Below are 16,352 nucleotides of genomic sequence, written 5' to 3' on the forward strand. Positions count from 1 at the left end.
GGTAGTTAAGTAAAAAGAATAAAACATATTATAATTGTGCCATCATTTATAGTTTGAAAGGAAGAAATGAATCATCTTTCTGTATTAAAGTTGTGGTTTGTAAGGCTGTGTTAGAGTTTGGAAAGCCTGTAATTCACCCCCTCACTAGCTCAAATGGTATGGCCTTCCTGGAGGGGGGTGGGGTGTCTGAGGTGGGACATTTGTTCAAGAGGAAACAGATGGTTTTCAACATGAATGGGGTCATGAAGGGCAGGTTCAGTTAGGCTGGTACAGTTGTTCGCAAATAGAAAAGTGGCCATTTCTTTGGAATCCCTGGCTTCTGTTCCCCTGCTTGGTTTCTTTTGCCTGCTTGAAACTTTTCTTCTTGGATTTGTGTAACTAACTCTCAATGACTTATGGAATCTGTAAAGTTTTGACCTCCACCACCAGGCTACTGTTGAGTGTTTTGGGCTTCAATGCCCTTTTTATTTGTTAATGAGTGGTCGAACTAAGTTTCAGCAACTGCTCGGAAAAAATGGTGAGTATGAGACTTATCCTTTCTGAAAAGATCATCTTATTTTTAGTTAGTTTATTTACATTAATTTACATCAGTATATTATGGAGACCCACTGAGAGAAAAAGAGAGGGACATTTTAGATAGACCATATGATTGATTTAATTCTTATTTTTAAAAGTTCTGAAAGATCTATTAAAATTCTACTGATTAAGAATTAAAAACATAGAATGAAAGGTATGTTTTAGAAAGCTTATGATGTGCTTTGAAAAACATCATGTTCTTTCTTCTAAAGAAGTTCTCTTTTTAGAGTCATTATTCAACTGTATCTACTTCTGAATACATTCTGATTATTTTTTACAGCCCATTGTAGTGAACAATTATACAGCTTTTTACCTTACGTAATTATATATTATAATGTTATATGCCTAACCATAATGTTAAAGCCATCCACAGTGTAGAGAGAATGAGACCTTTGAACTCCTGATGTCACCACACACGCTCAATCCTGATGGAATTTTAATAAAATGGAAATGTACAGTAAGACTTGTTGATCGTGTGGGCTTTGAACCCTTGGTGATCAATGGCTTACATTGTGGTAGCTTAGCCTTCCATTGCAAAGTTGGGTTTGAAACAATGGCAGCCTTACATCTCCTGCGAACAATACCAATTATTCAGTTTTGAAAGAGAAATGGGAATGCAGGGATTTGTGGTTACTGAGAGAATATCCCCTCTCTATCTTGGGACCACGGTGTTATTCTTGTGTTTATGGTAAAGCATTTATAATAACATTTGCATTAATTACATTTTAAGGTATAAAATGGATAAAAACTATAAATGGTATGAAAAAAGGCACAAGCTTAGAGATTTTTAGGTAATAAATTACATTGGAGAATGTAGAACTCGTACCACAGCAAGGCTTTTTAGGCCAATCACAATGTTGCCTATTTTATTTTCTGGTTTTAATGGTCCTCAGAAATGCCCTGAGAAGTACAGCAGTCAGAGAAGAACATGATCATTAGATAGCATGTAAACGATGGGTTATATAGTAATTGATGCCCTCAGCAGCACAGAGAACACACTCTATCATAAAATATGCAGAGCCCCTCAGGACACTGTGGTATAAACGTCTCCCTTTGTGTCAACACTCCCTCCTAGTGCTGGGGATTTCCTGTCGGCCATTAGCCTCCCATCCACCCTAACCCAGCCTGCCCCACCATGTCTCTCTCTCTTTCTCTGTGGTGTCAAACCATCTGCTCCTCAGATGAGGAGTTTAAACAGAAGCAACACCTCAACCACCAGCGAGACAGACACCTCTCCTGATCAGTGCTCTCTCCCCCAACCCAACCCAGGGATGGGTACCGACCGTTCTGCCCCTTTGCTCACCTCACACCCAGACAGGAAAACAGCAGCTCGCTCTGTGGTTAACCTTCACTTCACTCTAGAAAAAAAGGCAGCACTCTGCTCCCTCATAGAGAACCAGGTCTTCCCTGTCTAACCTTCCAGTTAACTTGACAGGCAGGCAGGTGAAAGATAGGCAGGCAGGCCTCCTGCTCACCTCTCACCACCAGAACAATAGTCATCCTTTCTGTTCACCCCCGACCCCTGAAGAGACAGCCACATTTACATTCAGACACAACAGTTATAAAATCTATAGAACGTGACTGGTCAAAACTCGCTATCTAATCAAACAACAAGTCTCATAAAAATGCGTTGCTTCACCTTCTGTCCAACTTTCAAAGTGCTGATGAATGAAAATACTGTCTTTGAAGTGTCTCAACTGTAGTATGATTTACACGAATGCAGAAAATCCCTTTCTTTTTTTTGTAAACATCTGCTGCCAATTTAATGAATTCAATCATCACTTGTAGAAATTCAGTATGGCATTCATATTATATACTTAATTATCTTACGGCTGTAAAGCTTGTTGATGGTGGCAGTGAAGTGCAGAAGTCAGAGGAGAACATGATCAGTGTTCCCTTGTAAGGAGCTCTGAATGACGACTTGTTAATACTCCCCAAGTCTCAGCTGTTCAGGTATCTGATGGTGTCAAGGTTCAGAGGGCGGCTTCAAGCCTCAGCATGAGGGAAAGACTCCAATTGGCAGGCGGCTCAAATGAACACCGTAGAGAAGGAAAACCAGATGGTAGCGCTGGTCAGGATGCTGCACTTGCCTCAAGGCAAATCTGTTTGAGGTTTCAACAGCCTCCCAGCTGCTTCTCTGACTAATTACAGGGAAGGGACAGTCGATCTTTAGAGATGAGAGGCAGGATATTTTTGCAGTGAAGGAGCTTTCCGACATACCAATGGGAGATTCCTCTAAACGTCAGTCGCTGTAGTAGTTTCTTGGTTTTTCTTCTTGGGTGTCTTAGGTTTTGACTTTCCTATTGGAATTTAATCATGTTGCTTACTGACCTCACAGCATAGAGGATTCCGCTAGTTTGGCTTAAATATGTGATAGAAACCCATGAACTAAGAGGGCATGAGGCTAACCAAGTCTCAATGGTGTATGTCATGTAGCTATTTTAGTTTCAGTGGGTGGCTTGTACTGGTTTAGTATGTATTCAATGAGTAATCCCAATGAGTCTGCATATAGGCTACAACAGGCCTTTTCCTGGAGCCAGTTTGCTGTAGGGCAGGGCAGTTAGGGAGGAGATATCTACATGGGAAGGAAGCATGGCTTCCCCGGGGACCCGCACAGCTCACAGGTCTTTTAGCTTGGAACTCATGAATTAATGAGAGGTTCCTTACAATTACACTCACCATCTCAATAATGATATAGGCCACACATATTTAGTTCATGTTCCTTTGATATCAATTGTGATTCTGAATAACTGAGTAGACTGGTAATTTGGCAGTTGTTCAGATACCGCTCTATCCCTTCTGAAAGTTGGTGTTGCGAAGACCTATTACACAAATGCTCTTTTACTGCTGGAGTTTCAGGCTTTCCCTGGTGGATAGCACAGTGAAACAGTAATGGTGCTTGGGAACACAGGCCTCAGTTATGATATCCAGTCGGAACTCGGGGAGTATGGGAGTTAAGGAATGTCGTAAGGAGGTGGAGTCTCCCGGAGAGGAAAAGAGAGGGACAATTTAGACGTGAGTCAAACATACAGTAGGCTATAGTACAGCAAACTGGTCTTTGTGTGAAAGGCTCACTGGTTACTGTATGTCCATTCATTACCTTTTAGAGAAACTATATTCATATGGAGAGAGGTCCTCACACACACAATCTATCAATTGTCTCTCCATTAAAAATCCAACGCTGTAGGCTACTTGTTTGTAAACCATTACAAATGAAATATTTACTAAGCAGGAAGATGAATGTACATTTTTGCGATCTTAACCATTTTCAGAACTTTCAAGGCATGGGTTGAATTTCATGATGGGCTTCATTTGTAACCTTCTGAGGATATGTTCTATTAACCACCTGGCAACATACGAGGTAATCTGAACCAACCATATTGCTAAAAGGCCACATTGACAATATGCCGGAGGCAGTAATGTCAGTGCGTCCACATATCCCACCCAGACGTGTTTAGTTTCTATGAATTAATTTTTGCCTTTGTCAGGCCAATGTCATGCACCAGTAGTGACAGTATTGTTAAACTGTGGAAAGTAGAAAGACAAAATAAAATGCTAAACCAACTTTATAGATAAGCCTCTGCTTTGCCTTTGTGCATTGGGGTCTTTCATTTGGCCGTCACCATTGCCTTCTATCAGGCTCTCCGAATCTGGTTGGAGAAATATGTAAAGTTAAACTATTGCGTAACTTCTGGCTTTATGTAACAAGTCAAGTCATAGCAACCACCTAACTTTTAATTTAGAAGATGTACTTAGGTTGAAACTGTAGTACAATACATGTGTCTGTGTATCTTTATGCATTTTCCTTTCTCCTTTTCAGAACTGGAGGCTAAAGAAGCTTGTAATTGGCTGCGGGCAGCTGGATTTCCGCAATATGCCCAGCTCTATGAAGGTAATCAATAGTTCTCCCTGTGGTTTATGGACTCTAGACTCTATTATGTTCAACCAAGTGAATATAACAACTATGGTCCAGAGAGACTTGTTGTATTTGGTTAGCTCCTACAGTACAAAGAAAGGTTTACATCCATTAACGTCTAGCTCATCAATGCATGCACAGTACTATAGTGATATGAAACAAACCACATTTGCCACTATTTACACAATGTAATCATCTCCCATCACCAATTACTGTACTGTGTTAGAGGGTGTTAGAGCTAAATTTGGGTAACAAAATATACCTGACGGTAGGCTTAGTCCCCTGTAGCTCAGTTGGTAGAGCATGGCGCTTGCAATGCCAGGGTTGTTGGTTCGTTTCCCACGGGGGGCCAGTATGAAAAATGTATGCACTCACTACTGTAAGTCGCTCTGGATAAGAGCGTCTGCTAAATGACTAAAATGTAAATGATGCAGAAGTTGTCAATGAGCGGTGTTATTTCCCTCCGCTCAGCAGGCTTCTTATCAAGCTATCCCCATGGTTGAAAGCTAATTGAATTGCAATATCTGATTATTCTTGACTGAATCGCTTTCTTTCAATTTGCTGGTTGTTGCTATGCATATTCTATGGAGAATGAACTCGACAGGTAAATCATAGATCAAAGTCTGGCAAATTGGAAAAGTCTCAAAGTTCAATGTTAGTGATAATTCACATTAATTAGAAATGTAGGAAATGCACCACTGCCAGTCAATAGAAGCTATAGTGAAAGAAAAGAGTGAAGGCATTCTGACTAAACGTTGTTTATGTTTGCAGTTGGTTGGTGGTACTGTATGTGTTAACAAATCATCTCCTTTTGGTACTACATTTTATTCTCAGCCTATCTTAATTGTTTATCAACTTTGTTCTACATGCCAGGAGGTAGTACTCATCAGATGTAAGGAAAGCACCCTCTCCTAACAGTGTAGCCTCTGCAAAAGGGAAGTAGAGAGAAACAAAAGCTGGAAATGAGAAGCCTCTGGAATGTTGTGTGATGAACAGTTTTCTTTCTCTAATATCCCTATGCACACAAAATAGCCCCTCGTAGAGCCACATAGAATTTGTAACCACTTTTTACAGTTTTAATCAAACTGTTGTAAAAAATTAATGAGATTTGGAGTCCATAGCATCCAGCCATTGATCAGTAATGTGAAGGCTTGTCAAACAATATACTTTTGCTGATTTAGTCGCAACTACATAATACTGTATAAAATACATGCATTGCCAAGGACTGCAGGCAGCATGTCTCAAAATGAATGTCTGCACATGCCCGGTTGGCATGAATGTAGTCCTCTGTAGCTCAGCTGGTAGAGCATGGCGCTTGTAACGCCAAGGTAGTGGGTTCGATCCCCGGGACCACCCGTACACAAAAATGTATGCACGCATGACTGTAAGTCGCTTTGGATAAAGGCGTCTGCTAAATGGCATATTATATTATTATTATAATAATTTTATATCATAGACATTTACATTTTTGTCATTTAGCAGACACTCTTATCCAGAGCGACTTACAGTAGTGAGTGCATACATTTTCATATATTTTTTTGTGCTGGTTCCCCATGGAAATCGAACCCACAACCCTGGCGTTTAAAATATATAAATATTTATGACCTCAGAGGTTGGTCGTGTTTTCCTAGAACCTGATCAAATCACCCAACAGTATAACTTACCCGCAAAACATATATTCATCAACTTTGACATGGCCATATGCTGTTATTCTGGTGTCTTTGGTGCAGAGAGAGTAAAGTTCCCATAAAACAAATGTCAAAACACATCTATTAACATATCCACCTCTCTTGATCTGCAGCGGGACTGCTTCCGTTAGACATCTCCTCTGTGAAAAAAGACCATGAGTTTCTGGACCAGGATTCACTGAAGTCACTATGCAGGTAAGACATTCACATTTCCATTACCTTTCATATGTCTGCATCCAAGTCTCATACTATAAGGTATGCTATGCATTGTTGGTAATGGTTTTGCAATTTTTTAAATTAAGTTGAATAAAAAATATTTGTATTTGTTTTCTGGGAGGTATAGGAATCCCACTATAATGATGTGGATTGTTATTGTTGCTATTATAAATACAATCATTTGTTTAAAACTTTTTGTCAAGAATAATTACAATAATTATTCATACCCATATCCATCTTTTGAGGTGTGATAAAGAGGGTTTTCACTGCTGGTCATTAACTCGAACATCAGTTGCACAAATCTATGAATATATTAACTCTGTTGAACAGCGTTCTGGTGGATAGCAAACTATAACTTGAGTTGATAGACTTTCTGTGTGTGTGTGTGTGTGTGTGTGTGTGTAAGAGCAGTAGAGACACGGTGACTGAATTGCCAATCAAATCCCAATAAATCACCTGAGCTCCCAGTGTCACTTCATGCTGTCAGGTTGTCCTCAGAGGAGTAGCTATGAATCTATGCTCTCAGAATACAAATATACGATATGATACGATACGATATGATATGATACGATACAATACGATATGATACGATACGATACGATACAAAATGATACGATATGATACGATACGATATGATACGATACGATACAATAATGCAAAAAAATATATGATAAAGACAAACTTTTTTTATGTCTTCAAGTTCCAACTATGGAAACTTTGAGCTGTAAGAGAAAAGTTGAACTGCTGTCTGTCTTCAGAAAAAAGACATGAATCAAGCATAAAATGAAATGTGTTAAAGTTCACTGTAGACTTCCTGACTCTTGAAATTTACGACATATCTATTGACAATTGTTTTCCAAAATAAACCGGTTAGTGAAATGCCTCACACACAGACTCATTTCAATCTGTGGTGCAGCAACTGACATGGTGTGAAATTCAGTCTGGGGTGGCGTGATGTAAAAATAAAACAGCCTGGCTCAAGGCCTGCATGTCTGCATACTCTTGCTCTGAAAAAGTCATGCATTTTGTTTTATTTTTACATCACGCCACCCCAGACTGAATTTCACACCATGTTGGGGGGGGGGGTTGGCAGAGGTGGAACACAATTACAAAGGGGAGCCATGGGAGTAGTCCTTGAAAAACATTCAAAATATTACACATTGACATGAAAAACTGAATTGTTTACATCCCTGTTAGTGAGCATGTCTCCGTTGCCAAGATAATACAGTGGGGAAAAAAAGTATTTAGTCAGCCACCAATTGTGCAAGTTCTCCCACTTAAAAAGATGAGAGAGGCCTGTAATTTTCATCATAGGTTCACGTCAACTATGACAGACAAAATGAGAAAAAAAAATCCAGAAAATCACATTGTAGGATTTTTAATGAATTTATTTGCAAATTATGGTGGAAAATAAGTATTTGGTCAATAACAAAAGTTTCTCAATACTTTGTTATATACCCTTTGTTGGCAATGACACAGGTCAAACGTTTTCTGTAAGTCTTCACAAGGTTTTCACACACTGTTGCTGGTATTTTGGCCCATTCCTCCATGCAGATCTCCTCTAGAGCAGTGATGTTTTGGGGCTGTCGCTGGGCAACACGGACTTTCAACTCCCTCCAAAGATTTTCTATGGGGTTGAGATCTGGAGACTGGCTAGGCCACTCCAGGACCTTGAAATGCTTCTTACGAAGCCACTCCTTCGTTGCCCGGGCGGTGTGTTTGGGATCATTGTCATGCTGAAAGACCCAGCCATGTTTCATCTTCAATGCCCTTGCTGATGGAAGGATGTTTTCACTCAAAATCTCACGATACATGGCCCCATTCATTCTTTCCTTTACACGGATCAGTCGTCCTGGTCCCTTTGCAGAAAAACAGCCCCAAAGCATGATGTTTCCACCCCCATGCTTCACAGTAGGTATGGTGTTCGTTGGATGCAACTCAGCATTCTTTGTCCTCCAAACATGACGAGTTGAGTTTTTACCAAAAAGTTATATTTTGGTTTCATCTGACCATATGACATTCTCCCAATCCTCTTCTGGATCATCCAAATGCACTCTAGCAAACTTCAGACGGGCCTGGACATGTACTGGCTTAAGCAGGGGGACACGTCTGGCACTGCAGGGTTTGAGTCCCTGGCGGCGTAGTGTGTTACTGATGGTAGGCTTTGTTACTTTGGTCCCAGCTCTCTGCAGGTCATTCACTAGGTCCCCTCGTGTGGTTCTGGGAATTTTGCTCACCGTTCTTGTGATTTTTTTACCCCATGGGGTGAGATCTTGCGTGGAGCCCCAGATCGGGGGAGATTATCAGTAGTCTTGTATGTCTTCCATTTCCTAATAATTGCTCCCACAGTTGATTTCTTCAAACCAAGCTGCTTACCTATTGCATATTCAGTCTTCCCAGCTTGGTGCAGGTCTACAATTTTGTTTCTAGTGTCCTTTGACAGCTCTTTGGTCTTGGCCATAGTGGAGTTTGGAGTGTGACTGTTTGAGGTTGTGGACAGGTGTCTTTTATACTGATAACAAGTTCAAACAGGTGCCATTAATACAGGTAACGAGTGGAGGACAGAGGAGCCTCTTAAAGAAGAAGTTACAGGTCTGTGAGAGCCAGAAATCTTGCTTGTTTGTAGGTGACCAAATACTTATTTTCCACCAAAATTTGCCAATAAATTCATAAAAAATCCTACAATGTGAATTTCTGGATTTTTTTTTCTCAATTTGTCTGTCATAGTTGACGTGTACCAATGATGAAAATTACAGGCCTCTCTCATCTTTTTAAGTGGGAGAACTTGCACAATTGGTGGCTGACTAAATACTTTTTTCCCCACTGTACATGACAGGTGTGGCATATCAAGAAGCTGATTAAACAGCATGATCAATAAAAGGCCACTCTAAAATGTGAAGTTTTGTCACACAACACAATGCCACAGATGTCTCAAGTTTTGAAGGAGCATGCAATTGGCATGCTGATTGCAGGAATGTCCACCAAAGCTGTTGCCAGAGAATTGAATGTTAATTTCAAATCAAATCAAATCAAATTTTATTGGTCACATGCGCCGAATACAACAGGTGCAGACATTACAGTGAAATGCTTACTTACAGCCCTTAACCAACAGTGCATTTATTTTTAACAAAAAAAGTAAAAATAAAACAACAACAAAAAAAGTGTTGAGAAAAAAAGAGCAGAAGTAAAATAAAATAACAGTAGGGAGGCTATATATACAGGGGGGTACCGGTGCAGAGTCAATGTGCGGGGGTACCGGCTAGTTGAGATAGTTGAAGTAATATGTACATGTGGGTAGAGTTTTAGAAGTTCTAGAATTTCTTTACCATAAGCCGCCTCGAACGCCATTTTAGAGAATTTGGCAGTACGTCCAACCGGCCTCACAACCGCAGACCACTTGTAACTACGCCAGACCAGGACCTCCACATCCAGCTTCTTCACCTGCGGGATCGTCTGAGACCAGCCACCCGGACAGCTGATGAAACTGTGGGTTTGCACAACCGAAGAATTTCCTGCAAAAAACTGTCAGAAACCATCTCGGGGAAGCGCAACTGCGTGCTTGTCATCCTCACCAGGGTCTTGACCTGACTGGAGTTCGGCGTCGTAACCGACTTCAGTGGGCAAATGATCATCTTCGATGGCCACTGGCACGAGGGAGAAGTGTGCTCTTCACAGATGAATCCCGGTTTCAACTGTACCGGGCAGATGACAGATTGCATGTATGGTGTTGTTTGGGCGAGCGATTTGTTGATGTCAACGTTGTGAACAGAGTGCCCCATGGTGGCGGTGGGGTTATGGTATGGGCAGGCATAAGCTATGGACAACGAACACATTTTATCAATGGCAATGTGAATGCACAGAGATACTGTGCCGAGATCCTGAGGCCGACTGTCATTCCATTTATCTGCGGCCATCATCTCATGTTTCAGCATTATAATGCACGGCCCCATGTCGCAAGGATCTATACACAATTCCTGGAAGCAATTCCCAGTTCTTCCATTTCCATGGCCTGCATACTCACCAGACATGTCACCCATTGAGCATGTTTGGGATTCTCTGGATTGACGTGTACGACAGCGTGTTCCAGTTCCCTCCAATATCCAGCAACTTCGCACAGCCATTGAAGAGGAGTGGGACAACATTCCACAGGTCACAATCAACAGCCTGATCAACTCTATGCGAAGGAGATGTGTCGCGCTGCATGAGGCAAATGGTGGTCACAGACTGCTTTTCTGATCCACACCCCTACATTTTTTAAAAAGGTATCTGTGACCAACAGATGCATATCTGTATTCCCAGTCGTGAAATCCATAGATTAGGGCCTAATTGTTTTATTTCAATTGACTGATTTCCTTATATGAACTGTAACTCAGTCAAATCTTTGAAATTGTTGCACATTGCGTTTATATTTTTGTTCAGTGTAATTTGGATTGGCACTGCACTTGTAAACAAACCAAATACTTGGATATTTCCTATGTTTATTCATTTGATCTCTTTCATTTCCATGTAGGAGGCTGTCAACCTTGAACAAGTGTGCCTCCATGAGACTGGAGGTCCATTTTCAGTGCAAACAGGTGAGTAGACCAGCCACTAGATCCACTGCTATAGCTTGTTACATGTCTGAGTTTGCTTGACGGCCTTGTATATTACAATTGTTTTATAGTCCATTGTACATGCACAAATAAGTCTATATTTGCTTTGCACTTAGACATAGCCCTTGTCAATGTAAATAATCCTTCCATAACCATGTTATAAAATGGTCTCTCATTTGTCTCTCATCTGATGCAGAGTGAAGACTCCGAGGAGGATGACCTATGTGCCATCAGTGACCGCTGGGCATTCCAGCGAGAGAGTAAAACATGGTCCCGACTGCGTAACTTCTCCCAACACATCTCCCCCAGCGTGGAGGTCCTTTCCTCCACCACCCTGCGCCCCTTGAGGGCCTCGGCCAGTAGTGAGAGCATCCTGAGTGACTTCAGCAACCTGGAGGTCACCTCCACCCACAGCAGCAGCAGCCTGAGTGTGGAGAGTGCCAGAGGTACCACGTCCAGCACCCCCTCCAGTCAGGTCACCAGCATGGCAGAGCCCTACATCCTTACCTCCCACCATGACTCCCATGATTCCCACTCTCCCAATGGATCCGCCTGTGAGGGCCAGCCTGTGTCTCCCAAAAACCTGGTTACTGTTCCTGTCAGCAGAGAGAAGACCAAGAGGTGTTCCAATACCTTCCTGAAGAGAATGGAGTCGATCAAGAGAAAGGATAAAGAGAGGGAAGTGACAGATGGCCAAGTTGTGACCTCTCCGCTGCAGTTCCCTCTAACCCCTGGCAGTTTGCATTGCACTTCCAATGAAAGTCTACCTGGTTTAAAAAATAACACTACAGAAAAGAGCAGTGTAAATTACAGCAGAAAGGCCCAAACTATCTGTCGTACAGGCCATAGGTCCCCAGTAGTGGACAGAGCTAATGCGAAGAACAGTTGGCTCTATCTAGAGGACTATGACATGGTAGGGTGGAAGGGGGCTAAACAGGTTAGTCAGAAGAGTGGCTATAAAAATGGACTAGATTGTCTGGTTCATCTGCCAGTGGACCACAAGCCAGGCACGTTCCCCAAGTCCCTATCCATCGAGAGCCTGTGCACTACTTCCACTTCTCACGAGCTGCGTGAATGGCAGATGGAGGACGTCAACCTCTCCCTGGGCAGCAGTCATGAGTCCCAGGAATTCAACATGTTTCCTAGAAGAAGAAACTCGTGTTCCTCAGTGGGGAGCATCTATGACAATGTGCATGAGGCTAGTGGCAGTTCAGATGAGTTGAGAGAAAAGGTCTTTGAGCACCTGGATGATATCCTTCAACATGTCCATGGCCTTCAGCAGAATATAGACCAGTGGTCCAAGAAGGTGTGCCAGGAGCTCAGTGACAAGCATGAGGAGGAGGAGGAGGACACTGACGAGACCAGAGAAACAACATTCTCCTCCAGCCTCCATTTTGAGGAGCAGTCTATGTCAGATGTAGGCACGATGGCCAGTGACTACGACAGCACAGGAAACTCTTTGAATGAGGTGGAAGATGTTGAGACAAGAGAACGAAGGGACTCAGGAGTGGGTGCTTCCTTAACCAGGCCAAGCAGGTAAACATACATTGTTATACATAAAGATGATAACACGTTCAGGTTTATCAGTATTTCACCAAATGTCAAATAGCTCTTGACATTTAGATAGTATAATAGTAAAGACCCATAAATTAATTGATTTAATCGCCTCTAAGATATACCACAAATGGACACTCATAGCATCGCTATAGATCAAAACATTGACCTTTATTCCCATTACATTTCCCCTCTCTCTAGGAAGCTACGGTGGCATAGTTTCCAGAACTCCCACAGGCCGAGCCTGACTTCAGCCTCCCAGGAAATTAACCGTCAGTCAGCCGCTCAGCTTAACCTGCTGCAAAAGTTCTCTCTGCTCCGGCTCACTGCTATAATGGAGAAGTACTGCGAACCCAACAAACATGGCTGGAGCTGGTGAGTGGAGGGCCCTTGGGGACTGGAGATTTAAATATAGATAAAAGGCAGTTACGTAAAGAAGTGCACTCTATTATACTGTCCTTTTGATATGCATTTAATCAGGGCAGCGAGTATTTTTTTGTGGTAAGGAAATTGCTTTTTAAAATGCATTGTATTCATCATTCCAAATGGCAAGGCCTTTGATCTACATTTATGCAGCCAATGTATAGTAGTTTAAAAGGAAAACCTGCTTTCCATAAAGAAAGCTGTTAAAAAGTTTGGATTTGTACAATTTCGCAACCTTCTCTCATTCAGGCTCTTATTTCTCATGCGGAGGACTCTTGCTTCTCAAGAATCAATCACATTTTCCTACACAAAGAATCCATTATCTATAATTGCAGTGTCACGATCGTTGAGAGACGGGTCAGACCAAGGCGCAGCATGGTATGCGTACATATTTATTAATGACGATAAACACTTGACAAAACAACAAAAGCAACGTAATGTGAAGCTCCAACAATGGCTACACACTAACAAGCCAAACACCAGTCAAGATCCCACAACTAAGGTAGGCAACATGGCTACCTAAGTATGATCCTCAATCAGAGACAACGAGCGACAGCTGCCTCTGATTGGGAATCACACCCGGCCAAACATAGAAATACACATTCTAGATCCTAAACATAGAATCTAATAACACAGATCTCAACCTGAACTCACACCCTGACCCAACCAACCAGAGTTCTCTAGGTCAGAGCGTGACAGTACCCCCCCCCCCCCCCCAAAGGTGCGTACTCCAGCCGCACCAACCTGATTCATTAGGGGAGGGTCCGGGTGGGCATATCAGCCTCGGAGGCGGCCTCTCCCTCTCTGCCCTCCCCGTTGCGCCCCTGGTCTGGTCTGGACCTCGGCGCGATGCTTCCCCTCTCCTTCCTCCCACGATGCACCAAGCCCTGTCTGGACCCTGGTGTGGGAGGCCCCGACCCTGGAGAGGGGCTGACTTCTGGGTCTGGAGTGGAGCCGCTGACCGGAGCTGGATTGGGCACCGGTGGAGCGGACTGCTCTGGCTCTGGAGTGGATCCGCTGACCGGAGCTGGACTCGGCACCGGTGGAGTGGACTACTCTGGCTCCGGAGTGGATCCGCTGACCGGAGCTGGACTGGGCACCGGTGGAGCGGACTGCTCTGGCTCCGGAGTGGAACCGCTGACCAGAGCTGGACTAGGCACCGGTGGAGCGGACAGCTCTGGCTCCGGAGTGGAACATGCGTTTTTCTGGATTTTGTTGTTGTTATTCTGTTTCTCACTGTTCAAATAAACCTACCATTAAAATTATAGACTGATCATTTCTTTGTCAGTAGGCAAACTTACAAAATCAGCAGGGGATCAAATACTTTTTTCCCTCACTGTATCTCCGCATACCTAGGTTTCTCAATGAACACACGCTCCTTTTGTTGCCTGACCAGCTCCTCTCTCCGTGCCTCCACTATTTCCTTCTCCCTACGGGCCTCCTGCAGCTCCTCCTCTTTAAGGGAGCTCTCCTGCTCTGTTCTTCCTATCAGCCCCCCGTAATGTGGTGGCCTCCTCTCTTAAACAGTCGATCCGCAGGTCTTGGAGGACCTCTAAAATAGCGGCCTCCTCCTCTATAGTCAGCCCTTTCACGGCCTCCTGCTGCCTCGTCGTCCACCCCGTGTGCCCCCCCAATTTTTTTTCTTGGGGCTGCTTCTCTGGCTTTCTTCGTGACCGAGTCCTTTTGAGTCGCCGTTTCTCCTCTCCTGCCTGGGCTTCCTCCTTCGCCCAGGGTCCTCTACCAGCCAATATCTCCTTCCAAGTCATTTTGCTCCTGGGCACGCTGCTTGGTCCTTGTTTGGTGGGATCTTCTGTCACGATCGTTGAGAGACGGGTCAGACCAAGGCGCAGTGTGGTATGCGTACATATTTATTAATGACGATAAACACTTGACAAAACAACAAAAGCAACGTAACGTGAAGCTCCAACAATGGCTACACACTAACAAGCCAAACACCAGTCAAGATCCCACAACTAAGGTAGGCAACATGGCTACCTAAGTATGATCCCCAATCAGAGACAACGAGCGACAGCTGCCTCTGATTGGGAATCACACCCGGCCAAACATAGAAATACACATTCTAGATCATAAACATAGAATCTAATAACATATATCTCAACCTGAACTCACACCCTGACCCAACCAACCAGAGTTCTCTAGGTCAGGGCGTGACATGCAGTGGACATTTTAGCGCACGCTCAGTTGTCAGCAGTAAATTAGCAGGTTTTATCATCCTAAAAGGTTCAAACTTAAATTTCTCTTGCATCATCTGCCATGTGCTGTCACCCAATTAGGCTTCATCCCTTAGTTGAAAAAGCATTATGTGAATATGCATCAGACAAAATGGAAACTGTTTTGTTCCGAAATAGACTGATTAGGATTTGGCGATAGACCAAACAGTTTTCATCCAAAAAAGACATCAATGTCCAAGGAAAATATCTAATGTTAACTGTGGTGCTGTTTGCGTAGTTTTAGCCTTTTCCCCACTTTAAACTACCAATTTAGACTATCGTTTAGACACATCCAATTTGACAAGATTACATGTACAGTGAGGGGTAAAAACTATTTGATCCCCTGCTGATTTTGTACGTTTGCCCACTGACAAAAAAATTATCAATCTATAATTTTAATGGTAGGTTTATTTGAACAGTGAGAGACAGAATAACAACAAAAAAATCCAGAAAAACGCATGTCAAAAATGTTATAAATTGATTTGCATTTTAATGAGGGAAATAAGTATTTGACCCCCTCTCAATCAGAAAGATTTCTGGCTCCCAGGTGTCTTTTATACAGGTAACGAGCTGAGATTAGGGGCACACTCTTAAAGGGGGTGCTCCTAATCTCAGTTTGTTACCTGTATAAAAGACACCTGTCCACAGAAGCAATCAATCAATCATATGGCCAAGACCAAAGAGCTCTCCAAGGATGTCAGGGACAAGATTGTAGACCAAAGCAAGGCTGGAATGGGCTACAAGACCATCGCCAAGCAGCTTGGTGAGAAGGTGACAACAGTTAGTGCGATTATTCGCAAATGGAAGAAACACAAAAGAACTGTCAATCTCCCTCGGCCTGGGGCTCAAGATCTCACCTTGTGGAGTTGCAATGATGATGAGAACTGTGAGGAATCAGCCCAGTACTGCACAGGAGGATCTTATCAATGAACTCAAGGCAGCTGGCACCATAGTCACCAAGAAAACAATTGGTAAACACACTACGCCGTGAAGGACTGAAATCCTGCAGCGCCCGCAAGGTCCCCCTGCTCAAGAAAGCACATATACATGCCCGTCTGAAGTTTGCCAATGAACATCTGAATGATTCAGAGGAGAACTGGGTGAAAGTGTTGTGGTCAGATGAGACCAAAATGGAGCTATTTGGCATCAACTCAAC

At 43.0% G+C, this 16,352-nt stretch overlaps 1 protein-coding gene across 1 annotated transcript in view; it reads left to right on the forward strand.

Moving 5' to 3' along the window:
• Positions 1 to 220: 220 nt before the first annotated feature.
• Positions 221 to 16,352, forward strand: part of stard8 (StAR related lipid transfer domain containing 8) — a 35,920-nt gene continuing 19,788 nt past the window's right edge. The window contains exons 1-6 of the mRNA XM_084170555.1: positions 221 to 517; positions 4,397 to 4,468; positions 6,294 to 6,375; positions 10,907 to 10,970; positions 11,185 to 12,524; positions 12,744 to 12,917. Coding sequence (XP_084026681.1) covers positions 475 to 517; positions 4,397 to 4,468; positions 6,294 to 6,375; positions 10,907 to 10,970; positions 11,185 to 12,524; positions 12,744 to 12,917 — 1,775 coding nt within the window. The 5' untranslated portion in view covers positions 221 to 474. The remainder of the gene's footprint in view (positions 518 to 4,396; positions 4,469 to 6,293; positions 6,376 to 10,906; positions 10,971 to 11,184; positions 12,525 to 12,743; positions 12,918 to 16,352) is intronic.

Source organism: Coregonus lavaretus (assembly GCF_964263955.1).
Source record: "Coregonus lavaretus genome assembly, chromosome: 10".
NCBI lineage: Eukaryota > Metazoa > Chordata > Actinopteri > Salmoniformes > Salmonidae > Coregonus > Coregonus lavaretus.